General features: G+C 35.8%; 2 protein-coding genes and 1 long non-coding RNA gene across 6 annotated transcripts; 2 read left to right on the top strand and 1 right to left on the bottom strand.

Annotated features, from left to right (window-relative positions):
• Nucleotides 1-1,335: 1,335 nt before the first annotated feature.
• LOC125654004 (tripartite motif-containing protein 45-like) lies at nucleotides 1,336-14,333 on the bottom strand. 3 transcript variants are annotated; one of them, XR_008796835.1, is made up of 8 exons: nucleotides 13,370-14,333; nucleotides 12,231-12,456; nucleotides 10,867-11,076; nucleotides 9,732-10,702; nucleotides 9,266-9,569; nucleotides 8,905-9,054; nucleotides 4,219-4,483; nucleotides 1,336-4,130 (listed from the first exon to the last, which is right to left on the bottom strand). XR_008796835.1 is itself a non-coding variant. In XM_056143936.1 (7 exons), exons 1-7 carry the CDS (start codon nucleotides 13,580-13,582, stop codon nucleotides 1,730-1,732), a joined length of 2,151 nt encoding a protein of 716 aa, XP_055999911.1. In that variant the 5' UTR covers nucleotides 13,583-14,333; the 3' UTR covers nucleotides 1,336-1,729. The 3 variants fall into 3 exon arrangements, 2 of the variants coding, with proteins under 2 accessions (XP_055999911.1, XP_055999912.1); XM_056143936.1 differs by lacking the exon at nucleotides 4,219-4,483 and having other exon boundaries at nucleotides 1,336-1,806; XM_056143937.1 differs by having other exon boundaries at nucleotides 3,280-4,483.
• LOC130047999 (uncharacterized) lies at nucleotides 4,483-7,615 on the top strand. Its single transcript, XR_008796836.1, has 2 exons — nucleotides 4,483-7,205; nucleotides 7,300-7,615. It is a non-coding gene; the product is annotated as an uncharacterized LOC130047999 (long non-coding RNA).
• Nucleotides 14,334-16,621: 2,288 nt separating the features above from the next.
• LOC125655479 (P2Y purinoceptor 14-like) lies at nucleotides 16,622-25,670 on the top strand. 2 transcript variants are annotated; one of them, XM_048885792.2, is made up of 2 exons: nucleotides 16,622-17,129; nucleotides 22,361-25,670. In XM_048885792.2, exon 2 carries the CDS (start codon nucleotides 22,393-22,395, stop codon nucleotides 23,809-23,811), a length of 1,419 nt encoding a protein of 472 aa, XP_048741749.1. In that variant the 5' UTR covers nucleotides 16,622-17,129; nucleotides 22,361-22,392; the 3' UTR covers nucleotides 23,812-25,670. The 2 variants fall into 2 exon arrangements, with proteins under 2 accessions (XP_048741749.1, XP_048741748.1); XM_048885791.2 differs by lacking the exon at nucleotides 16,622-17,129 and adding an exon at nucleotides 19,452-19,799.
• Nucleotides 25,671-25,937: the final 267 nt, after the last annotated feature.

The following is a 25,937-nucleotide window of genomic DNA, read 5'->3' as shown; positions in this document are numbered from 1 at the left end:
TTCGTTCAGTCGGGGCAGTATAATGTAGGTTACATGATAAGCATTAACTTGAAAAGAATGATTGGCTGCATTTAATAGTCATAAATGTATCTTTAAAGTGGGACTTTTGTATGGTCGTGACCATATAATTGTGAAATCAACCTCTTTATTACATAAGTATCAAGTGTACATTGTAAATAACATCATCCACATTGTGTGCAGCTGTTGTGATCGTTTTACCATATTATTTCATCAACACAAACAAACACGAGGGTACGAATGTGCTCCTTTGTTAGCTGACCTACCTGTTTTTATATTCTTATGAGGAAGAAGTCTTCCACATCTGCTTCGTACTTAGATATTTTATTGAACATAGATGCTAATGGCAAACTAACCACTCAATGACAAGCGTGGTGATTTGAAGCTTCTCCATTCCATTATCACCTGCATATGGTGTTTATATCTCTCAAATGATTCGATACGCAAGAGTTTGTTCTGCGTATTGTTCGTTTTTAAATCGACGCAGGCTACTGACAAACAAGTTGGTGGAACAGGGGTTTAGAAAGTATCGCTTAAAGTCAGCATTTCGCAAATTCTATGGTCGTTATAACGATCTAGATAGTTAATTGCCAATACAACCTGTCATTGGATGAAATGCTGTCTGACGTGTTTCATATCAATTGTTAGGATTTTGACTACGGATTACTCCGATTACCTGATCAAGATATAGGGCTCACGGCGGGTGTGACCGGTCAACAGGGAATGCTTACTCCTCCTAGGCACCTAACCTCGCCTCTGGTATATCCAGAGGTCCGTGTTTGCCAACTCTTGGTTTGTATTCTTTCTAGGGGTTACGAGATTAATCACTGTTCGTTATCTTCATCGTTTCATTAAAGAAAATATTTTAAAAGATATTGAAATGAAATGAACAGATTTTTAAAAAAGAAATATTGCAATTTTTTTAAATTTGAACCAAATCCGAGGAAAAGGTATCGATTCCGATCAAAATTGATAGAGAATAATAGAATTCTTAAATCGATGCTTATTTGATGCACTAGTAATCAAGAAATTAGTTTGCTAAAATTTATTTAATCTGTAAACCATTTTACCACAAGGGAATGTAGTTTTCTTACTAAAATGTTATTTTTTACCATTCTTCTTATATGATTCCTATCGGGTTCAATTTAATTCTGATCGCAATATTTCTGAATGTTGGTCACTTCATTTCAATATCTTTGAAAAGCACATTCGTCTAATGTTTTTTTCCTTCTTTCTCTCTCTTTTTCTCTAACTGACGTGTTCCTTGAAGATTTTAATCGTAATTGTAAAAATATTAACAAATGATAACAATTTTAATTTCTTTAGATATTTTTATTTAACAATTCAGAACGTCTACTGGAGTCTTCTTGCATTCTTTTATTAGATATTACATCAAGCATCAAAGCACAGTAAAATTTGGACTTTAGAATCTCGTACAGTATTTGCAAACAATCAAACACCTTTTTTTTTATTATTCTGGGAAAACATAAAAAAATCATATGAAATGATTAAGAGGTTGGTGAAATCATATATGAAGTGCTTTGATAATGAGTCATTATATAAAATTTGGTGTAATAGTCCATCTTAACGTGACATGTAAGCTGAGATTTATGGCGAGAAAATCTAAGCATAGCTCTGTCGTTGACAAAATATAGGCAAAAGTAAATGTTAATCCCAAGCAGTTGTATTGGTGACGCTAATATTCCAATTGTCAGATATTGGTCTCGCCCAAGTCGAGGGAGATAACTCTTTGCGCTAATCCCAGTGGCAAGGTAGAACGGAGTTTCACTGCAAATAAAGGCACAGTACAGTTTAGCACTCTTTTTAAAAAAAAATTAAATTCGTAAAATGAAGTACGCTTCATTTAGAAACAAATTGATCCATATTTGCAGTAAAATTCAATATACATGTACTTAATTACAGCATAAATGAGTCAACTTCCTTTTCTTCACTACATAATTCATTGAAAACAACCACTTTTCTAAATAATCAAATTATTCAGGATTTATATAATCCTGTTGGCTTGTTTCCTTACCTTGTGTATTCAAGTTGCTTGTTTGTTTTATGTTATTGAGATAAGATAAATAAATATTGTTTAAGCTAAACTAAATTATTCAAGGTCAAATTTTACTTTTAAGCCATTAACAACACAAATATCTCCTATTTCTGCATGGTATCAGTGTATTGTTTACATTCTAAATACCATACATATCATATGACTGTAAGAATACCATACTGAGGGCTTTTGTTCTACACATATAAAGGAATACAGCATAATAAATGGAGCTGAAAATTAATTAATCCAATCGTCATTCTTAGTATAATTGCAATTGTTGATCAAAACTTTGAAAATCCTTATAAAAATTTATGTCCAGATGTTTTGTAATAAATGCTTTTGATTTCATAGTGATTAGAGCAAAATTGACTTGAAAATGATTTTTTTTTTACAACGAAATGTATTTTTCAAATAAATACATATATAGCATAAAACACAAACGTTGATTCATTATGACACTGTGCTGTAGTCTGTAGGGGAAATTGTGCTGTAGTCTGTAAGAAAAATTGTGCTGTAGTCTGTAGGAAAAATTGTGCTGTAGTCTGTTAGAAAAATTGTGCTGTCATCTGTAGGGAAAATTGTGCTGTAGCCTGTAGGAAAAATTGTGCTGTAGTCTGTAGGAAAAATTGTGCTGTAGTCTGTTAGAAAAATTGTGCTGTCATCTGTAGGGAAAATTGTGCTGTAGCCTGTAGGAAAAATTGTGCTGTAGTCTGTAGGAAAAATACAACCATTTTCAGTATTAGTTAACAACTAGCGCAGCGAGCTTTTATATTAACACATGTTTAGATCGAATATAAGGCAAAATAAACAATGAAAGTTGACGTATGATTACGAAACTATTTGTCAGTCTACCTTGGACACAGCCCTTCAAAACAAAGTCTTTGCATGCTGTGACCTTCGCGTACTTTGTCAAGGCCTCCGCTGACTCATCTAGCGAAGATGCCGCTGACGAAGAAGGTCTATTACATTGTATATTACAGTGTACGTCAGACACGGGACTGGCACGAGCCGCGTGGCATGTAACGAGACCGAGGGTACGGGGTAGTTACATAATCATGGGCCGCTGTTTATCGTCATATAAATTGTCATGGTAGAAATGGTTACGTTTGTTGACCACAATTTATATGACGAACGATGACCAATTGATGGTCCACTTTGAAATAATATCTTCACTTGATAGTCATATGTATAAGAATAATATTCTATAAAGTTTATAACATTTATTGCGACGATCCTTTGGTCAAGTTGTATATACACATACAATGGTAACTCGTTTGGTTGGTACAACGTTATTTAGTTAAGTAAACAGTGACGAACCAATCCAGGACGGAGTCTTGTATCTTACTTAAAACATTGTTCTATCTAAAACCGTATTTCTCATAATATTGGCCTGCTCTTACAAGTCCCTCTCCTAAAATATTACAATATGTATTACAATACGAACCAATCCAAGACGGAGTCTTGTATCTTACTTAAAACATTGTTCTATCTAAAACCGTATTTCTCATAATATTGGCCTGCTCTTACAAGTCCCTCTCCTAAAATATTACAATATGTCATACAAGATGATATAATTAACAGGTAAAATGTACAATGGTTCCAAAGGTTGTCATAGCCGAGGGGTGGTGATGGGGATAAGCTCCCATTGTCTATAAAGTGCTCCTCATGGCGTGCGCCTCTAATAGCCTCTGACAACCAAGTCCAGCTCCTAGCCTGCTCGTGTGGTTTGCATCAAGCCCGGCGGAACTGCTACTACTGATAGGAGAAGGGGAGAAGGCGAGTTACTTGGCGCCTGAAAACCAATGCTTTGGGTAGATGGGGCTCATCAGTCTGGGAGGACAGCTCATCTAAGAGAAGGAAAACTCTGATTCCAAACCTCTGCTGCCTTGCAGCCATACCCACTTATGGGAAAGGCTAGGTGAAGGAAATCACTTATATAAAACCAATGGGCGGACTGTGCTCAATATCCAGGGATGGAAAGCAGTCTAGGAAGGAAACTCTAAAATTAAACCATCTTTCCTCGAGGTTATTAGAGGTTTGCGCAGGGCCAACAACCCTACCAATAAAAAAAGTCAAGTTACAGAAGCATTAACGACAAACCAAAACCAACATAACCCATCAAAGAAGCCGAGTCTTTCATCTACCTGGGGAGTGTGATGCACAGACAGGGTGGTACAGACCGTGACATCAAGTCAAGAATCGGCAAGGCACGAGCAGCGTTTACCATGCTAAAGAACATATGGGCCTCAAAGAACATCCGCATTACTACCAAACTGCGGATCCTCAACTCCAATGTTAAGTCCGTCTTGCTGTATGGAGCAGAGACATGGAGAATGACCAAAACAACCCTGCAGAAGATCCAGACATTTTACAACACCTGTCTCAGGCGCATTTTCAACATCCGATGGCCTGAAAAGATCACAAATGAAGAACTATGGAAGAGAACAGGGCAGGAACCTATAGACATACAAATCAGACGTAGGAAGTGGGGATGGATTGGACACACCCTAAGGAAGCCACCTTAAACCACCACACGCCAGGCCCTGACCTGGAACCCGCAGGGCAAGAGAAAGAGGGGACGTCCAAGAAATACCGTGACTCAGAAGTAGAATTAAAAGCACAGGACATGACCTGGCATGACGCCGCAAAAGCAGCCCAGTATCGTGTTCGTTGGAGGACTAAAGAAAGTAAAATGTACAATGATTCACTATTCTACCAGATACACGTAGTGCAGAGGTAAACCAACGTTGAATGCCCGTGTGTGGCCGGCTCCATTTCCTTCTCATCCCATTTCAAGCAAAAATACAATATTTAACATGCCCTAATAATTTTCATTGGCAATTTGTAATTACGAAGGATGAATTTTAGATTACAAATTATTAACTTGAAATACCAACTCTCTTCGTATTTGAAATTAAAAATCAAATCAGGTTTTTTTTTAAATTACGTAAAAAAAAAACCAATTGGAAATCTGTATAGTTGTGCACAATCGAACAACTAAAGAATATTGAGGAATTATATAGAAAATTTGAAATGCCAACACAATATGACAATTCTGTCGCCACAGGCAATACGCGTCCTGCGTCTGCGCAATACATAATTCATCCCAAAACAGCATCAGACACTGAGAATGAAAAACAAGGCTTGTCTTCATTTCCACTACAGGCTGTTGTACAATAGTTTCATTTCAAATCCCTACAACGCTTTCTCATAACTAAATATTCAACTTACGTATCAGACGAACAGATTGAGAAGTATAATATACGAGATAAAAGTATCTCTGATCGATAGTCCAGGTATCCCGCTGCGCTCGCCTAAAGGTAACACCGTCAACACATTGGCGAACGCTGAAAGTTCTAAACATTAGGACATGCAGAGAAAATTTGAGTCTAACACATACGTCCAATGCATTTTTGGGGTAAAAAAAACTTCCAAAATCGTAGTGACCGTAGTCTCGAGCATCCATAAGTTAGTGTATACACCCTACAAACGTCTGGATGCTTTCTAAAATAAAATAAAAAATCCCCGGTTGATTAAATAAAGTTGATTCAGTAAACAAAAAATTAAGGACGTTAGTGGAAAAAAAATGTGTTTACAATAGTGCATGATAAAAATTGTGAATTCCTTGTATGAACTAAAATAACGATGCTTAATCGGGATTAATTGAAAATATTGTACCTTAAACCAGGGTCATCACATTCATCTTGCATGATAATCACACAAGGAAGAGTTTGCAGAAATGAGTTAGGAAAAATGTCTATTATTTTTTGGTCGACATTTAGCTGGGTCCTGTCATTATACGACTAAACAAAATGTGTGAGCATTGCAACAAGCTATTGTATAGAATGTGCAGGATTAGATATCATTTCTAAGTTGAATTGCTTATTCCAATTCATAAACTTAAGTCCATAATGGTTCCAAGTGACTGAAAATTGTAAAACCGTCTGCACTTTCACTTACCACAGCTATTTTGACCGGTGTAACTATATGCAAAAAAAAAGGTGGATTAAAGGGACTGGTTCACGATTTTTGAAAAAAAAAATATTTTCTATTCTGAATGTTAAACATTAAAAATTGATGTTGACAGCCAAAATTTTGACTTTCTGAATGCAAGAATAAAAGCAACATTTTGATAAACTTAATCAATATCAATTTCTTTTTAAAATTTCGTAAACAATAACATAGGGCAATCTTTGTTTACAAAACAAATAACAAACTCTCTAAAATGAGCTTCTGTGATAATGTATGGCCTTAATTTTTATGTGAAATCTTTAGACAGTAGGTTTTGATCATTAAAAGTGAAAAACAAAATTTTCGGGGAAATCGTGAATCGGTCCCTTTAAAGGACCCATAACGATTTAAAGACTCAAATATTAATTCTTATCAATATTAATCCCTTATAGTACATAATTATGCTATCAATTAAGAAATAAGATATCATTTTTAATGTTGTTGGGATATGACATGAATTTGGTCACGTGATCAAATCCTATAACGCCCGAAGGGCGTTATAGTAGATTTGATCACTTACAACTTCATGTCATATCCCAATAACATTCAAAAATGATATTTTCTTTCTTATAATATTTATATTTTCTATTTTTATTTGTGTTCTTACCGAGCTTCCATGATTATGTAGCAGATGACCAAAATAACGATTGTAGAACACAAAATATAGTTCGTTAGTTTTATCGAATAAAAAATTAGGAACAATATCAAAGAGAATATAAGATATAGATATTTAATCGAAAGTGTTAAAAAAAAAAAAAAAAAAAAAAAAAGACGAAATATGTGTAAAATAAAGGTAATTTAGAGCGTAAAGTTAACTGAAATGACGACAAGAAGAGCGGAATAAACTACATCTGTGATGTGACTTAGTCGCGATCAGCGATGGAGAAACTGCATGCGTCGGTCTAGCTAACTAAGTTGAAAACGCAATTGTTGAACACAGATTTCGACAGAAATTCAAATGATCTGAGAGAATTGATGGTGAATATGATAGGTCAAGTTAACGTTAAGTTCTTAGTCAGGTTTTTGGAAAGAAACAACGGCATGTTCATCTTTAGGACTCGCGGTTGTAGTCATGCAGGAGACGATTCGAGACAGTAGGATAGATTTAGACAAAGTGCAGGTAGGTTGCGTCTTTTATTTACCTTCAGTGTGTGTAAAATAAAATAAAAACGAACTGAAGGAGTTTTTGTTCACTTGAGAGATTTCTGTTGTAGGATTTTAATGAAGACTCGCACCGGCACCCTGACATGAACATATAAATTTTTCGAGCCTCGAAACCAGCCTCGCTTATGATCATGCCGAGTCATAGCCGTGATGGAAGTTGTCAGGAAACAACAGGTTAACCTATCATCATAAAGTAATTAGGCTTACATTTTTTCGCTTTCAATATCATAGAATTCGCCATGCAGAAGTTGCAGACGGTATTTAAAACTGTATAAAATGAAACAACAGAACGGTATGTTTAATGTTTCTCTTTTATAAATTGATGAAATTCTTGTTTGTTTTCAAAATAAACTCTGTATAAATATCCTGCTGCGTTTGTTTCTGTTATGATGTCATTGCAGTGGCGGATCCAGAGTTTATGAAAGGGTGTGTGTGAAAGTCAAGTATTGGCCAAAATACTCAGCCATTTTGGGTGCCAATCTGGAATTTTACTCACACTATTTCTATTATTTAGATTTCTGGCGAGAGGGGTGGTTGGGGTCTAAATCCCCCACTGCATTGCTTAAGCAAGAAGCCAGGTGAAAGTACAGGAACTGACTTTTGAAGCGGTGATTGTATTCATACGCAAGAACAAACTGATCACATGACCAAATTCATGTCACACGAAATTGAACATCGATTTCATTAGTACTGTCATATAAGGAAGTGCATTGGCAAATGTAAATATGGGGTCTTTATAACGATTCAAATGTCTTATTGTTGCCTATTTTTATCCAAACCAATTTAACACAGGTGTTTGACAATTTATAAAAATTATGTTGATTTAGGTAGTTAGTTTCACCCACAGGCACTTATATCGATTGGGGGTCTAATTACTATATATATAAGAGTACTCTTATATATAATAATTAGGCACCCAAGCGATTTAAGTGCCTGTGCTTTACACTACAGAGTTTTCCTGTGGTTTTCCCCCGACCAAACATCTTTATTGGTAGAAATTATGCAAGAGGAAGAGGGTCAGACACACACACGCATACATATACAGCTGTACATGTACACGCATACAAAATATTACATGTACACACACACACACACACGCATACATATACATATGTACATGTACACACACACACATACACACACACACGCATACATATACAGCTGTACATGTACACGCATACAAAATATTACATGTACACACACACACACTTGAGCTTGGTAGGAAATAAAATAGATTTGCCTATACTCATGCACTCCCAGTTGTTGTAAAATATATAATATCCCCGAGTATAGATTGGGGGAGACACGTGGTAACAACTACTCTCTCCAAACAGGTTCTGGATTATGAATGATGTACCTGCGCTCGCCCTAACGGTAGCACCGTCGACAGATTGTTTTGTAAGACATCATATATACGCTGGTAGAATTCGATAATGACCAGCATGGCATTCTTTCACACCAGATGAACAACAAAACAAATATTGTAATAAACGTATACACAGTATACTAGCTTGAGTACTAGTAAATCAGTTTATCTTATTGGACTATGTACGGTCATGTCTCGCGGTCTACACACATTTAGCTACTCAAAAGTTGGCGCATGGAGATCAATTCTGTAATTCAGAAACAAATAACTACATATAAAGAACCATTACCTCGAGTTCTGTCAAATACTACAGATACAACAAGCGTATCGGCCATGTAAATCTTTAGTATGTGGCGCCCAAAACAAACGACTTCTGCTGTGACGTCAATCATGGAATACTCGTCTGGTCTGGGAGTGACAACTCCATCGGTGGTGTTTCCTAAAATAGTGAATGTCGAACTTTCATTAAAATTAAATTCTGTTAGAATTATTAAAATGAAAAAAAAAATTGAAAATTTGTAAGATAAGAATATAGAGGAAAAAAGGTCAAAGTAAAAACTCCATATTTGGTAAATATGTTTAAATAATCAACATAAAGATCTAAAATATTTTTGTAATGAGTGAAACAAACTAAATGCAATAATTTGTACCTTCGGAATTTTCTATTGTTGCCCTCATCACAACAGAGTCCGTTTTGATCGGAATCCCTCTGTAGTCTTGTGGTAACACTGTGAATTTAACAGAGTCGTCTTCCCAAAAAGTCTCGTCCACTATCGTCATACATTTGTCGGGAAATATTGAAGAGGACCAGATCTGGGCATTGTCTGCGATGACCTGCTCGAGTTTTGGTGCCAAATCGTCTTCGTAAAATCCGAAAGTAGACAGCTCACGTGGACAATGATCAAAAACGTCATTTGCTAGTTTGTCAAGTCTATTAATTATTGTCTGTTCCATCTAAAATTAAAATGATATATCATTACTTAAGTGGCTAAGAGCGAGGGGGGTAGTAAACCTAGAGCACGTGATGATTCCCATAAGCGGCGTGTTTGCTTGGGCAATAATTACATGTATCATGACCTCTCACGTAGGTGTTCATGCCGCTAAGGCCTCACGTACCTGTAATAGAGCTAAAGAGTTTGGAGAACTTATCACGAGGTCTACCAGCTCTTCAGCCTCCACGATATGTTTCTTCAAAGTAACCAGTTCCTGTTTTTGCATTTCTAATATATCCAGCTTCATATTCACCGATTTTCTTAACTCGGTTTTTAACTCATCTTTATACTTTTCAATTAGCTGGAATAAGCTATCAAATTTTGAATCAATACTTTCCACCACACAATCGGCAGTATTTTCGATAGTCTTTCTTTCGGACTGAATTTGTTCCATTGCATCCGTGACATCACGCTCCACTCTCTCCACATTGTCTTTCAGTGCCATGATTTTCTCACGTTTTTCCTCTACAATGTTTTCGATCCGTATCGTTTTGTGCACGTCCTGTTCTTTGCATTTCTTCAGAGCACATGTGGAGCACATCGATTGCTGGCAAGATTCTGTTACGCAGTACAGCGTCGCACAATTTTCTGAATGACGCTTGCATTTCACATTTCGTTTAAACCCTTCTAATGTTTTTGCAAGTTTCATGTCATCTATGGATAATAAAGTATGCTTTTTTGTTGCCGTGACTCTTTTGTGTGCATCATGACAGTCTAAACACAACCATTCTGCACACTTTATGCATCTGTGTGTTGCAACTTTGTCCGGACAAACGCTACAATACAAATTGTAGTTTTCGTCCATTAGCTGGCAGTACTCAATGAAATCAAATCTCGTGTCATCTCGTGGACAATCTCTGTCCATGTTGAATACGTCATAACTGACGTCACAAGCTGAACAATGGACTTTGTTGCTCATAGTTGTGCGCTTCAAGCACTGAATACACAAAGTATGAAGACATGGCAGTAGTCTGGGGTGCCGATTTTCCAGATCGAACGACTCGGAGCATTTCTGGCAATGGAGATACCGCTTCATCATGTCAGACGACTGTATTTTATCGAGTACATTAGCGGATGAGTGGCCCTGTGGTTTATCTGAAAATCAACGCAGATTTTTTTTCAAATTCAGACCAATAGGAAACAACCCTCGTTATGCCTGGAAGCATGTGTTAGATGACTAAAGACTAGTTTATCGTTTGATTTTATGAATTATAAACTTTATTAACAAATGTGATAGTAAAACTAGAAATAGGCCTTACCTTTAGAAATAATAGCTTTTTGTTTTGAGTTTTGGGAAACTATGTGGACAAAAATGGCTTGTTCTTCCTCTAAAGGTGTTTTAAATTTTTCAAAGTCAATGTCTAGAACTCCGACACGTTCCCATGGCAACTCAAAATTGCTTTCTCTTATGGTTGGTGTTTTAGCAATACAGATCTCCCTGGTAGTTTCGTATGCAACGAGACGATACGCTTGAAAATATAAGTTAATTTCCTAAATGAACATGAAGAACTATTAAAATATCAAAAGCTATATAAGATAATCTAACTTTTCAAAGAATGGAGCAATTTCTTAACATTTAAACCACTGTATTCACCTGTAATGTAGAGCAAAACTAATTCAAGAACAACACTAACACGAGTTATTTGCCCTTATAGAAAAACGCGTGCGAGCTATCTTGTTGAGTTCGATCTCAAATGGTTCTTGAAAAGATAGTGTATTGTCAGACAGCTTTAAAAGGTTTTGTGATCCACATACTTAGAATACCAGTGTTATAGAATTGATTGGATAGCAAGGCAATAGGTTCATGAACCAGAGACTTAGAATACCAGTGTTATAGAAGAACTGACTGGATAGCAAGGCAATAGGTTCATGAACCAGAGACTTAGAATACCAGTGTTATAGAAGAACTGACTGGATAGCAAGGCAATAGGTTCGTGAACCAGATACTTAGAATACCAGTGTTATAGAACTGACTTGGATAGCAAGGCAATAGGTTCATGAACCAGAGACTTAGAATACCAGTGTTATAGAACTGACTGGATACCATGGCAATATGTTTGAATCTGACGAACTTTTATTTCCTTCCTTAAGTATTCTCTTTTCTTAATCACAATTTAGTTTGTTATTGATCAAAATGGCATAACGTACTATTTCTCGTCATTGTACGGTTTTACAATCGTACGGTTTTACAATTGTTCCGGTTTTACATTTCATCAATACGGTATGCTTGTTCGATGCTGTAAAATTTTGATGGATGATAGGGAAAGCTTGTCCGATAGTTTGGGGTGTTTTTTTTTGGGGGGGGGGGGGTTGTTGGGTTTTTTTTTGTTTTGGTTTTTTTTTTCTGTTCGGTGGTTTTTTCTGCGGTGGAAGCAGTTAATGAGGATTGTAAATTTTCAAGGTAGTATATAAACTTCTAGATAAAATATTTTAATGAAGATTTGAGAATTTTCTAGCAAACATTTAGAATTTTCAAGCGAACAGTGAAACGTTATCGAAAATTGAATAAAGATTGTACAATTTTCAAGCATACAGTAATCTTATAGGTTATTTTGCTTACTGTTTTCAATATTTTGCTTACTGTTTTCAATATTTTGCTTACTGTTTTCAATATTTTGCTTACTGTTTTCAGGATAGATACGACGTCGTTTGCACTCCTCCAGAGTTCTGAACGAGACCTGCAATAGTTCTAAAAACTTCTCACATTGCTCGTCCTCCTTACAAAAGTGCACGGTCACACACCGTTCTATAGAACCATATCGGCGGGAAAACTCGTGCCAGTACTGGTCTTTTGTTGTGTAGTGAAGGTTGTCTTCTAAAATATTGTTCAGGTCCAAATCCATCCTTATCTGTATAGGAATATGCAATATATTTTACACGGCTGTTAGTCATCCTTATCCTGTATCTATATCCTGAATTTCAATTCAAAATATCCATATGTGACTGAGATAATTAGCGAAAACTATGAATTGTTTCCAAGTTTCTAAGTCCATGGGACACAAAAGTCTGTCAAACATTATTCCACCAGTTTGACCTGGATATTCTTATGATGTATCTACATGTATATACCAAATTTCAGTTGAATCTGTGCACAATGAACAGAAACTGATTTATGAGGGGAAAGGGTAACACTGTATGTATACACCCCTCCCATTACATGTACACGCCCCTCCCATTACATGTACACGCCCCTCCCATGAAAGAAACCCAAGTACTTATTGACTGAAGGACTGAAAGACGCACGGATGGACCGACAGGCTCAAATTAATACCCTCATTTCACTATAGAGTATGGGACAAAATCGACATCTTTTCTAACATACTTTGGACCCGTGTTACATTACCAGAACAAGTTCGTATCACCATATCAGCACATTGGTTTTAATTTACAACAATATTGTGATGCCATCCCGTCACTCGGACTGCGCATGTAATCTTAAGCAATATAACTCTGTCCTGTATTGTATTTCACCAGGTTTCCTAAGGAGGAAGGGAAAATCCATGCAGGTATGAAATTTCATAGCCGCGTTTATCTGACATGATACGAGGCAAACAACGATAAATTACCAGTAACACTGAGGATATTGAATATATACACGGAACACTGGTATAAAATTGAAACATTCCCCAGATTTTATTGAGTCTTTGCCTTAAAATGTCTCATGATTTTAGATTCGCACTTCCTATATTCGTGTATTTGGCTAATGTACATGATGTACAACAAACATGACTTCTAGCAATAAACAGATACGTATACACTGACCTTATTTTGCCCTGGTATGTCCAGAATTGACCCTGATGCCATGTCCGTACCTCCGGCAGTTTGAATCAGATACACGTCACAGTGTCCAAACGAATGCAGCTCACATTTAAGCGCCAAAGCACAGGATTCTGGTACGGACGACGGAACGTAGATGTCACAAGTCGTTGAGCAGACGACATTTTCGTCTTTGTAAATTCCCCCGAATCGACTCATGTCCTTTTCTGAAGACCTTATTTTGACTCCCGGTCGCAGAGGTCAATCAGGCAGTTGTCTAATTAGGTCTGTAAACGAGCGAGAAGAATTCGGACACTCTATCCAAGTAACAAAGATGTTACAGCGCGCGAACGAAATATGTAAAATCGAAACAGCCCCCAGCCTTGTCGGGTCTTTGCCTTAAAAAAGTGAATTGCCCTATATAGTTAAAAATGTCTCATGATTTAGATTTGCACGCGTGGATGATCATTTTCCATATATGTATTTGGTTGATATATATGACGTGTCAGTGATGTTTACAAATGCATCAAAGCTATCTTGAAGTGTATCATTCTTTTTCTGTCATCTAAAGATAAGTAGCACAAAAAGGGAAAGTAGTGTTAATTTTAGAACTTGTGTCATACTCAACATGAATGTGTGTACTAGTTAATCACTGTCATGTCCGTTTTACTCTGCTTGTTTGGAATCTGAATAACTTTAAACTTTGGAATGTTCAAACAATAATATTTGCGTATTACATGGAGGTAAACTTGAATCAAGGTTATGTCACTAGGGGGCAATGAAATGTTGAAACATTCTAATGTTAGTACGATGTTGACCACTGTCGATATGTAAACTATATAGTAATTTTGGAAACCATCCAGGTCGGGTTGTTATTGGCTACGTGTAATCCTAGTGTGGGATGGGAGTTTTGTTTTCGGTGCATTTCATTTCTGTAGAATAGCTATGATTCAATGCATGCCGCAGGAAAAAAAATTGTTTTATTCCCACAATTTGTGTTGATTGTTAGTTACACTGATTGCATATTACTAGTACATCTTTCCAGTAATATATTTATCTGCCCCTGTCTATCATGCAAAGTAGTTTATGATATCAAATAGAATATATATCTTGGACAAAATAAGGAACTTTTTCTCCGGTTCCAAGTCAAAATGTTTACATCTTATTTAATTGGCCTGATGAAATTCAGACTTCATCAGAAAACGTCCATTTTGTAACGCACATCTGATTAGCCTATCACAGAGCCTGTCTCAAGGCGAACTAGGCCTATCACAAACCCAATGTACGTCTTTGAAAAGAACAAAACTGCACATTGTTAGCCTGTAGTGATTGTGATCTATATGAAAGAATAACCACGCGCATTATTGAACGATCTCCGAGGAAATGCAATTAACACAACATCTATAACTGAAGTTTATATAAATGACATTCTAAAAGACACCATTGGACCCATACCTCCGGCCTATCGGGGGTTTTAAACCTGCGAATTGGTTTCAACGATTATTTGTACTTTTGAGAAGACTTCGTCCATTCAAATAAAAAGATCTATGATCTGGTTTAATCTGATGTAATAAATGAACGGGGCTTAGATAATATTTCTAAACTGAAACAAGACAGAAAATAATCGGAGATGAAATACGTCCTGCCTGTTAGACCATGATATTGAGCTTGCATTCTATCTACAACGTCCCAATTACCTTTCACCCTTTGCTTGAAATAATTTATACAAAAAGCCTTGCTACAAATTACAAGAGGGTGTTTATGTTTAATTGCCAAAATATCAATATCAGTCTTCACTTATTTGATTACACCATTGCTCTTTTCCTCTGTATGGGGTGGGGGATGGGGGTATCCTTTGTCTTCCAAATAAGAAAACAGATAGTACAATGACTAATACCGAGCTTCCTGAAGCCTCGCAGTTCATATACCCTCGTGTATTTTCAAAAATAAAATTTAATCCAGTAATGTTAAGTTATTTAGAAAAAAGCCACTAATTTTGCAGTTCTATACAAACTTGATAGATTTCCATTATATTATCAAATTATACATTTATTGAATATGTTGAATTATGAAAGCTATATACACATTTGTATGTCAAGTTATTCGAGCTATACGTTGAACTATTCGTTCCGTCTTGAAACATTACCGACAGGAAGCATATCCAATCTCGGAGAGCCTTTTCCTCCTTAATATGTACTATCATGGTGTAGATCCATACACGCATTGTTAGCTGAATAATGTGACTTCAAACTAAATGATTTATCAAAACAAAGTTTCCACTCCTTCCAAGAATTATAAGACATGATTCTATAAATATGTGGCATAAAGAAATTGAACAGTAAAATGGTGAAAGAAGAACAGAGGTCACATTAGATTATGACTTTGGAAGAGAACACTAGGATAATTATAGATTCCATTAAGGTAGCTTCATCCTCATGTGAATTATCAATATTAAGGGTTCAAAGTGGGGAAAAACCGCAGTCGTTTCGACTTAATATAGTTTGATTTAATCAATGGCCAGGTATAAAATGCGTATGTTGCCACCTTTTTAAACGTTAGCACATCAGAAAATCGCACATTTTCATTAAGAAGAATAAAAAAAATACATAAAACTTGATAAAATGACAAAATCTCTAATGTCAACAGTTTCAAAATTCTACTGTTTTATAAATATATATGAATTAACTGTGGACATCAGGGAAGTCATCGTATACTAGACATACAGCATAAGAGTTAATGCCCTTGACACAATTTTTTATATCATAAATAATTGACTATTTATGGAGAATATAAACTTCTTCAGTACCAATAGTTCACTTTTTGAAAAAAATATTTTAACCAGTGAATAAATTTCTCCAAAAGATATATTTCTATCATGCGAAAAGTTCAACTGAATAAAGATTTTGTAATTTAGCCTATAATTCCACATGAGGATGAAGCTACATTATTGCTCGTTCTAATAGTGACACATATATAACTCAGTTTGTAAATGTTAATAGTTCCAGCTTTGAATTGTCGTCAAAGATTAACCAACATTGTGAGTGTGCGTGTGCATGGTGCGTGCGTGCGTGTATTATTTATCATATATACGTGTTTGCGCATAAGTTATCATATATATGTTTTTCTCTTAATTTGTTATAGATACAAAATGACTTTATGAAAACATCTACTCGGGTCGAGTCTAAGGGTAGACTTTTAAAATAACAAATAAGAAGAACATCGTAAATAAACACACTGCGTGACGTCAATTTTCATTGTAAATTAGATTTTTGGCAAATGCGATCTTTTCGGCATTGTTGAAAAATACCTGTGTATACAAATATCGGACAAAAAGATGAATCGGAATTAATTAAAACAGTTTGGGTAAAATTCGATGGGATGCATGGACAGTGTAATAGTATTCCGTGGGATGGACACCTAGTATTCGGTGGGATAAACTGACGCGGAGGGAACCGTCGGCTTGAACATAAAAGTAAATGGGCGTCAAATTTATATAGGCCACTAAATTACCCAGTGCAGGCACACTTCACGACATTCTCATTCACTTAGAAGCTGCACAAAATCTCATTTGGGGGATTTACCATGATGCAGAGGACACTTCTCCAGCCTGACGAACGGTGGTCTCGTGTTTGTGGTCAAGACCATGTCCAGTGAAAAAGATGAATGGGAAATGTCAAAATCCGTCATCCGTTCGTAACCTACGCAAATGTGGCTTACGTTTGAGAACTGACAATATCTTGTGACGACACACCAACGTATGATAAAGGTAATGCTATTATATGGCTAAAATATTTAAATGTGGGATGCATTTGATTTACTGATATATGAACCGGGATCAGAAGATTTTTCCCCCATTCATATTACATTTAATCTCAAGGTTATCAAACCGATTTTTGTACTTTCGTATAATTCATAAGTGTCTGATCTAAAATAGATATGTATATAAGACATGTATAGCACTTAAACATAAGTATACACACACACACAGATATATATATATATATATATATATATATATATATATATATATATATATATATATATATATATATATATATATACGTGCCAAAGCCGTGTTAGCAATTGAAAATTAGTCAGACACATACATGTGATATTGTCATAATAATAAACAATACCACTGTATACATGTATGACACTAAGGAGTAGGTTTTCATAATAACAGAATGCCCGACATCCAATCTGAGTGGAAATTGGTCATAAAAGTGCTGATCCAATCCCATACCATTTATTTCACTGAAATCACAAATTCGTACATGATATATATATATACGTGTAATGCATAAAAACACACAAGATACAGGGTGCACGTGTAAATTCATCAAAGAAATACGAGTTAATATAGAGGATATGTTCAAATATTTTAGATATAAAATTACACTATTTCATTAATTAATATGGAAAATTTGTAAGATTCGGGTTTGTCGCAAAACTTTTTATAAACTAGTGTTATTCATCGGCTATAGTTGAGTCTTATAGTATACAATGTATAGAGCAGGTCCTCTCACTGCCACCTAGTTCCGTCATGTCCGTATCATCTTTCAGTTTCGACTGGAAGACGATGATTTGTAGGTCTAAATTGATGATCTGCCGTAATATTTTGAAAGACAGTTAGATAAATGACGTGATTTGTGGTGCACCGGTTAATGCTTCAACATGTGTCTATTTCACAAAAATATTTGGAAGTGGGCACGGCCCTTCATACCCCAACACTTTTTACCTGGAGCAGAGGAAAGTATATTATACATGTATATATATACACACAGCGGCTATAGTGCATGTTGATACATGGAGACGAATTCGGCGCACATACCGACATTTGCGATCATTCACTCGCTGCATGAATAATTATATTAACACGGATCTTAAACCTTTAGTGTGAAAATATAGAGCATAACCTAATAAAATACGGAATTTCGTAAGTCAAATTTTAGTGCAACATACTTGTGAAAATTAGGGACACTCCTCCTTATCAGTCTTATCCATACGCGGCCCCATATAAACCCTTGGGTCTGCTCGGGGATGGGATTCACCCCAGACAGTTTTTATGTTTCAGAGGGTGTCCAAATTATGGTAGGAGTATAACAATGCTATTTTTTTCAACCAAAACTGCATAAAAATAGGCAAACCAATCTCAAAGGATTCCTCACCCTCTGGATTAATTTGGTAACATTTTAGAATTCCTGTGCATGCGAAATATATCGTAGATGTTATGAAAACGTCTTTTTAAAAACACATATCCTATGAGATGTGTAACGGAAAAGGGAGCGAGGTCGGAAGAAAAATTGTTGAATTTGTGTATTTCAAGAGTATAGTTCAAATTATTCTATTACAAAAGTACCTCTGATGAACAATTGAATGATTCGTTCATAAATTTTCTGAAATGGAATGAATGGAGTTAATCAAGCTATTGCTGTGTCGTCGATATCAACTTTAGAAATCATAAAAATATTTTGATTTAAAAACAAATTTTTGCGTTTGGTTATTAACTTGTTTCAACATCGCCATATACGGTCATTGTCTTTCCTGCAGGTGGTCGCATTCGCTCAGTTTTGTATGCTAATCAAATGCTTTAAGGAGGATACGTTGGCGATTTGCATTTCGTTAAATGTGTCACTTAGTGTTGATATAAATAAGATATTGACGATACCACAGCGGCATCTTTCCAAATATAGGGTTTGTTACCACAACCACATTTAATCCTCACATATATACAATTCAGTGTATACATTAAAATGTGGTGGATCATTAAAGACGGCTGCACATGGCTGTAAAATTGTACTTCACAATGAAAATATGCTTACAAATTTCACGACTTTTGAAGGCATAATGATATTTGCCAAAATCATATGTAGAATTCTTTAAATAGATTTTCTACGCTTCGACAACAAATGGGGGGGGGGGGTTGTTTCTCCTTTCAGTGATACATCTTTGTAACACTGGACAACAATCAGTGAATCAGCAACTGCAAACATTAAGTTTTCATACATTCTACCGAAGTATCTCTCTTACCTACATTTGTTTATGTGTGAAAACCACATTGAGATCCGCCACCGATAAAAAGAAAAAGAAAAGTATGTGATACTTGGACAAGTGCCAAAACGTATGTTAATGCCAATACACTCAGATCGTGATGTGATCCAAATATGTGAAAATATATCAAAAAGGAGAAACACCCTTTGTGTTGTGTCAATGTAACAGTTAAAAAACCTGGACATTGAAATGTTTTGTTTTCTGCGTTCATTCATGAAATTTTACGCGCTCCGTCATACGAATAATTTATTTACATGCGCATGCGCATCGTCATGTAGGTCACTATTTCAGCTCAGTGTAGTGATGAAACCCTCGCTGGGAGAGTAAACATGTTTTTGAACGTTTTGGAAATACTGCTTGGATTAGGGATATATTATGCAGCCCTGTAAGTAGAATATGATTTGTATTTTACGAGGAACGTGAAAAATTCTGGTTTAATAGCGACATTTTTCTTATTTTTGGAAAACTCTGTTTTGTTGTCATGTGTAGTGGATTATGGCGAAAATAACAACAGTCGTGACCGAGTGTTGACCTCGATATGTTTTGTAATTACCATGTTTTGTGGAATTTTTCACATAATAACGTTATTTAATTAAAAGATATTATTCAGGATAGAAAGTTAACATTTGGTGAAGTATTTGTAAAAATTGGGGCGAATTTGAACATGTTGAACAAGCTGCGTATTTCAGAATTAATCTCTGGTGTCTTGTTGATTTTTCACAGCGGAGATAAGAGGTATCGATTTATAAATCTATCTGAATAATGAAAAGGATGCAAAATGTTATTTGTAAACAACAAAATGATGTACATATTTAGCAATCCTTTAAAATTTCCAGCGAAAAAAAAATGTAAACAACGGTGACCGACTTTTTTTTAGCCGCGAGCTAACGCATGTAAACAATGGCCAGGGTAGCTTGTTTATTTGTTTTATACCGAAATGTCACGACTTGATCAACCACTCAGGCCTGCAAACTATTTTTCTGAATGATTTTTAAAAGGATCGGGTGTACGTTGTGTCGCGCTGTTTTTCAAATCGCAAATCTATATAATTAGATCTATGTGGGTCATGTCAGATAGATAGGTAATAATACATGCACACAAACTTTAATTAATATTCCGTCCATGTCCAACTTCAGGCGTGTAGACAACAGAAGAAGAATGCGCAGTTAATATAATCCGCCAATCTGAATCTCGGCATATTTCCAGAAAACGTTCCAAGTCATAAGTAGGTCACATGTTTGGGCGGCAACACAGGCATGTGACGCATATGTCTGGTACGCGTCTGGATTTTAAGAATACTATTCAGCGATTAATTTATATAATATTTGACATGATTATTAACATAATTTTCAGCTTGAAAAAAAAAATTTCAGAATTTTAATTTAAGGTTTAAATTAATGTTTTACAGATACCATGCGTGGCGTGTTTATATAATTTATTATAGCATATATTTGATTCATTACTATGAATATGAAATTATGCATGCGAAGAAAAAATTAAAACATGAAATGTTGGGGGGAAAATCATGTAACCAAAGGGCATCTAAAAAAATAAAAATAAATAAACGCATGCTGCGTCACACATATATTTTTACAGAATATTGATCAATATTTTCTATTCCACTCAAAATCTGCATCCATAGGCCTACCTTTATTCGGTACCGTTCCCTCGGTTGGACTATCATGGTTTTGACTGTACACAGTAGTAATTAGCAATCTAATTAAAATCAGATCCTAGGATTCGCTCAGAATCGTTATAATACGCAAAGTATACGGCGCGGATCTAAGAAGTCTGATTTTAATTAGATTGTAGTAATTAGCAGCGGTAGTTAATGAAACATCGCTACTATTTATGTATTCATTTATGCACTTCCTTAATTTTGAATGTATGTGAAGAATTTCTCAAAAATCTATATAATGCTTTAAATATATATATTTTTTAAAGAAAGGGGTTGCATATAGATATGATTTCTGAACGAGTTTGGGCACATAAATAAGGTAAACGATGTTCTTACAGGTTTTTCATTTTTTTCCTACTTTTTTTTTTTTCTCGTGATGCAGGATATGAAGAAGAAAAATTTTTTTTTTACTTCGAATAGTTGTTTTTATTAAAAAAAAAAAAAATTACACATGGCATTTGTTTCAAAAGTGACATTTTAGAGGCAGTCTTGCCATTTATTTATTGCCCAAAGGCCTTTTGCTCAAAACGCATAGAGTGCGTTTCGCGAAGTTCAGGACATATATTGAACTTTAAAAAATCCCACTTCAACAGCTGTTCAATATTGGACACATAATCTGACTCTAATGAAATATGAGTATTTACTTCATACATCCGACACCTGTCGGATAACGGTACTTCCGGTTGTTGTGCGGAGGTAACAATACGACGTTACTTTGCGTGTAGCTAACTCTATGACAAAGTCATCGTAAGAATTCAAACGTAATTTAGTATAAGGGGGGGGGGGGGAGCATGTACGAGGATGTGATTCTATGTTTGTTTTTATCAATTTCGTTAGTATAATATATAGGATCTCCCATGGTCACGTTTGCGGTTTGATATGATTTATATTCAACGAGTTGTGTGTTTTCTATAAAAAACGCACGAGTTGGATATAAATCATATCAAATCACAAACCATGGGGAGTCCTTTTTATCACATATTAACACCCCCCACCCCCCACCCCCTCGGTTATTCATTTACGTTACTGCATTGAACATGGGAATTTTGCTTCCTGACAGTTTGTAAACACCCTACATAAAATTGACGATTATTTGTGACGTCACAAACGGCATATGAAAACAGCGTTGAATTAGAATTTATGGAATGTGTGATGGTGTAAACATGTGATAAAATGCTTGTATGTTATATTCGCTCTGGAAAGCCTCGCGAATATAAACCATTTCAACTCGTTTGAAAAACATAGAATATTATTTTTCATATTTTCAGATTAATCACTTGACCCTTAACTAGAAACAAACATGCAGGACGAAGAAAAACCATCCGATATCATAGTCATTGTTCGCTGTGTTGTCATAGTAGCTGCGGCAGTAGTCTGTGTTATTGGCAACTTCATGGTGTTGGGGACTCTCTTCTTCGTCAAGTATCCCAAGATTCCATTGTTTGTGGTCATCGGCTGTTTGGCTTTATCGGACATCTTTCGGATGGTGTCGGAGGTTCCATTTTACGTCATTCAATGGACAAACAATGGCGATTTGGTGACCACAGGCTATTGTAAAGTTAGCGTATATGTGAGTGAAGTGAGCATATTTGTTGCTGCGTTCAGTTTGGCCATCATGAGTATCACGCGACTGTTGCTACTAACAGACAGGGGTCACTCGCGTAAATTCGTCAATCGTACTTACGCAACATGCGTAATTCTCTGGCTTGTGACGCTTCTAACAAATATTCCGAACATCATTACATCGAAAAAGGACGAACTATCGCAAAATTGCGTAGAGGAGAACTCGGACATCGGGGTAAGTGAGGAAGTGAAACTTTGGCTGTATGTGACTTTCTCGTTCTTTTTCCAGTTGTTGTTGATATTTGCTATCTACCTCATTACGTTTTTCCTGTCCAAAAAGTACTTTACTGAAAGTTACTCAAGAAAGGAACGCCGATTGTCAATGATGGTGAACATCCTGATCGTGACATTTGCGATTTTCAAGTTTCCGTATATTGTTGTGAAACTTTATGAATTCTATACGAGCAGGAAAGTGAAAGATTTGATTGATAGATTCAACAATGGCGAAGTGTCCATGGACGAATTACAGGGGCATAAAGACATTGTCAGTTTCGTGAAAGTAGACGAAGTTCGACGAATTACGGAATGCGTTTCGCTCTTGGACTTGGCCATTCGGCCATTCATCTATTACAAACTTTCTTATTATTTCAGTAATAGCTTTGACAAAGTTATAAACTGTAACAAGTACAATCGTAATAGTGACATTAGAATAATAGCGCGCAGACGTCGTAACGACACCGAAAATACCACGTGCACGACGGTTACCATAGACACTGCGCGAACTCCGCTCCATGACGATGTAAGCGAGGGCGGAAGTTCAGACAGCATTAATGGGTGTCAATTCGAGGGCAGCATTACCGAATATCGCTTTGAAGGCAGCGTATTAAACGACGAGCTTTACGATGGCAGCTTCTGTGAAAATCTATACGACTTAACCATGGAGAAGAGAAAGTTCGGCGGGAGTTTCTGTGACAATGATGTTAGAGTACACGAAACGGACTTTTTGTGTCAAGATGCGAGACATGTTCAAAGCGCTTCGGTTTTGTACTCCAACAGAGAAGAGGAAGCACGTGATTGTCAGAGAACATCCAGTACTTCTCAATTTCAAACAGACTCGACCTCTGTAGCAACGGATAGGGTTGTTTTTGAGATCTAGAGAAAAATCTTCATATCGAGGAGTACATGCGGGCCGTATCTTTGTTTACGGATGTTGCATTTTGTGCCCCCCCCCCCCCCCCCCTGATTTTTGATTTTTTTTTTTATCCGTTGAAGCTTAAGGGTATTCTGTTGACAGCTAAAGTAGCTTGTAGGATGGAAATTTAGAATCAGATATTAGTACATATATGTAGATCAAAGTAGATATATATATATATATTTAGAACCAAAAACGAAAATTAAGAAATAATCTTGGGAGTACATTCTACACCCACCTGTATCTATATGGTCATATTATTAAAGCCCTGATTTGATTTCGAATTAGATTAAAAAAAAAAAAAAAAAAAGTGCGTATTATTTTTTTTCTTTTCCAAAACAATTCAATTTTATACCATAAACTCTGAACGAAAACACAGAACTTAAAAATCTTTTGACCAATTTCTCCATATAATTCATTTCTCCCAAAGATTTGCGTAGTTTACGGGTATATTTGTTTTTATAAAATGCTTATATTCATTTAATTTTGTTGTTTATTATAGATTTTCTAACAATGAAAACATGGGTGAACCGTTTGAAAATATTGTGTGTTTCTGTATGGTATACTGGGGTATTTTTCAGTCTCTTTGTTACAGTTCATTGAAAACGGGAATATAACAAACGATGAGTGTGAAATTTATATGAAATTTATGTAATGGCAAATTAAAAGGACCTAAATAAATTTAATGGCAATGGGCAAAGCGAATCCCCAACGTGGTTGTTGATGAACTACAAGGAGATAGGGTGATTTGAACACGGAGCGAAATTGACCTCTTTGCAATAGGACGAAAGTAACATGGGGTGGAAAATCACCAGTGTACAAATTGTGTTATATACGGGATGCTTAATTTAAAATGCATTTATTTGAGAAATAGTTGTGTGGAAAATGTATGATAATTTATTAATTTTACAAGTATTGTGTGATTGATTGATAGATATATATATATATATATATATATATATATATATACCTTTCTCAAGCATATGGCAATCCATTAAGATTTTTTGTCCTTCAGAATATGCATTTTCTGTAATCTGTTAGAAATATCAAATCTCAGTGTAGTTTTTGTTGTCTCCAAATGTGACCCCCCCCCCCCCCCCCATTCCCGTTTTCTCTGTCTGGTAATTGTATCAGCTTATGTTAGCATTACGTCGGTAGAAGGGGACGAAGACACGCGTGGTTAAATGAAATGTGTGTGTATATTGATCTTGAAATTGTTGGAAGTATAACAAAGCCTGCCACGTGGATTTTTACCGGTGTTAAGATTTGATTGCAAAGTACCTAAAAATGTTTTCTGTTAAGTTTTCTAGTTTGTCTTTATAAAAATCGTGGAGAGAAGGGGGGGGGGGTTTAGTTACCATGAGTGCGCTTCATACTTTTCTCCAAGAAGTTGACATGGTATTTTAAGTTGGTAAAGAAATAATTCATCTCAGTAAATATGTTTTCGTTTAATTTTTGCCCTTCCCTAATCCCCAATTTCCGGTGGAGGGATTATCCAGAACAAAAGCTAAAGTACTTACAAGGCCTTTACGTAGGTGGGGGGATTACATACAAAATACTATTGAAGAAACCTAAAATTCACATGTTTTTAAGTAGAGCGTGGTATCCACTAGATCAGGTATATTATATGTATTCTAGTGCTATATGTATGCTTTACAATTGAGGATTGGTTTTCCATTTACTGAAATATGTGTGTGCTATCGTACATTATTAGCATGTGATGAAGAGATGTGTACAACGCTACCCCGGGTGTTGCGTATTGTTAATTTGTATCGTATTTGCTCATCATGCTCATTGTTATGAATAAATTATTTGTTACCTTGTGTGGTATTTGGGTTTTGGTATTACCTCTCTCTCAATTTCTCTCTCTCTCTCTCTCTCTCTCTCTCTCTCTCTCTCTCTCTCTCTCTCTCTCTCTCTCTCTCTCCTGTTTATTTAACAATATCGGGGGGGGGGGGGGGGTAGATACAGTTTAACTAGTAATTAATTATAACAATACTATATATAACAATTATTTAGCAGTGCTACTATACCGTCAGAGTTCACATTTTTGCACTGCAGCCATTTAACGTAGTGTTACATATGTAATA

Source organism: Ostrea edulis, chromosome 7 (assembly GCF_947568905.1).
Source record: "Ostrea edulis chromosome 7, xbOstEdul1.1, whole genome shotgun sequence".
NCBI classification, from domain to species: domain Eukaryota; kingdom Metazoa; phylum Mollusca; class Bivalvia; order Ostreida; family Ostreidae; genus Ostrea; species Ostrea edulis.
Note: the sequence above shows the minus strand (reverse complement) of the source record. Positions and strands in the feature narration are given on the sequence as shown.

Bases quoted from the DNA above. Each gene is read 5' to 3' on its own strand.
- LOC125655479 (XM_048885792.2), top strand. From the start codon at position 22,393: ATGCAGGACGAAGAAAAACCATCCGATATCATAGTCATTGTTCGCTGT.
- LOC125654004 (XM_056143936.1), bottom strand. From the start codon at position 13,582: ATGAGTCGATTCGGGGGAATTTACAAAGACGAAAATGTCGTCTGCTCA. The intron at 12,457-13,369 runs GTCAGTGTATAC...ATTCCTATACAG, and splicing joins ACATACCAGGGCAAAATAAG to ATAAGGATGGATTTGGACCT. The intron at 9,570-9,731 runs GTACGTGAGGCC...TTTTAATTTTAG, and splicing joins ACTCTTTAGCTCTATTACAG to ATGGAACAGACAATAATTAA.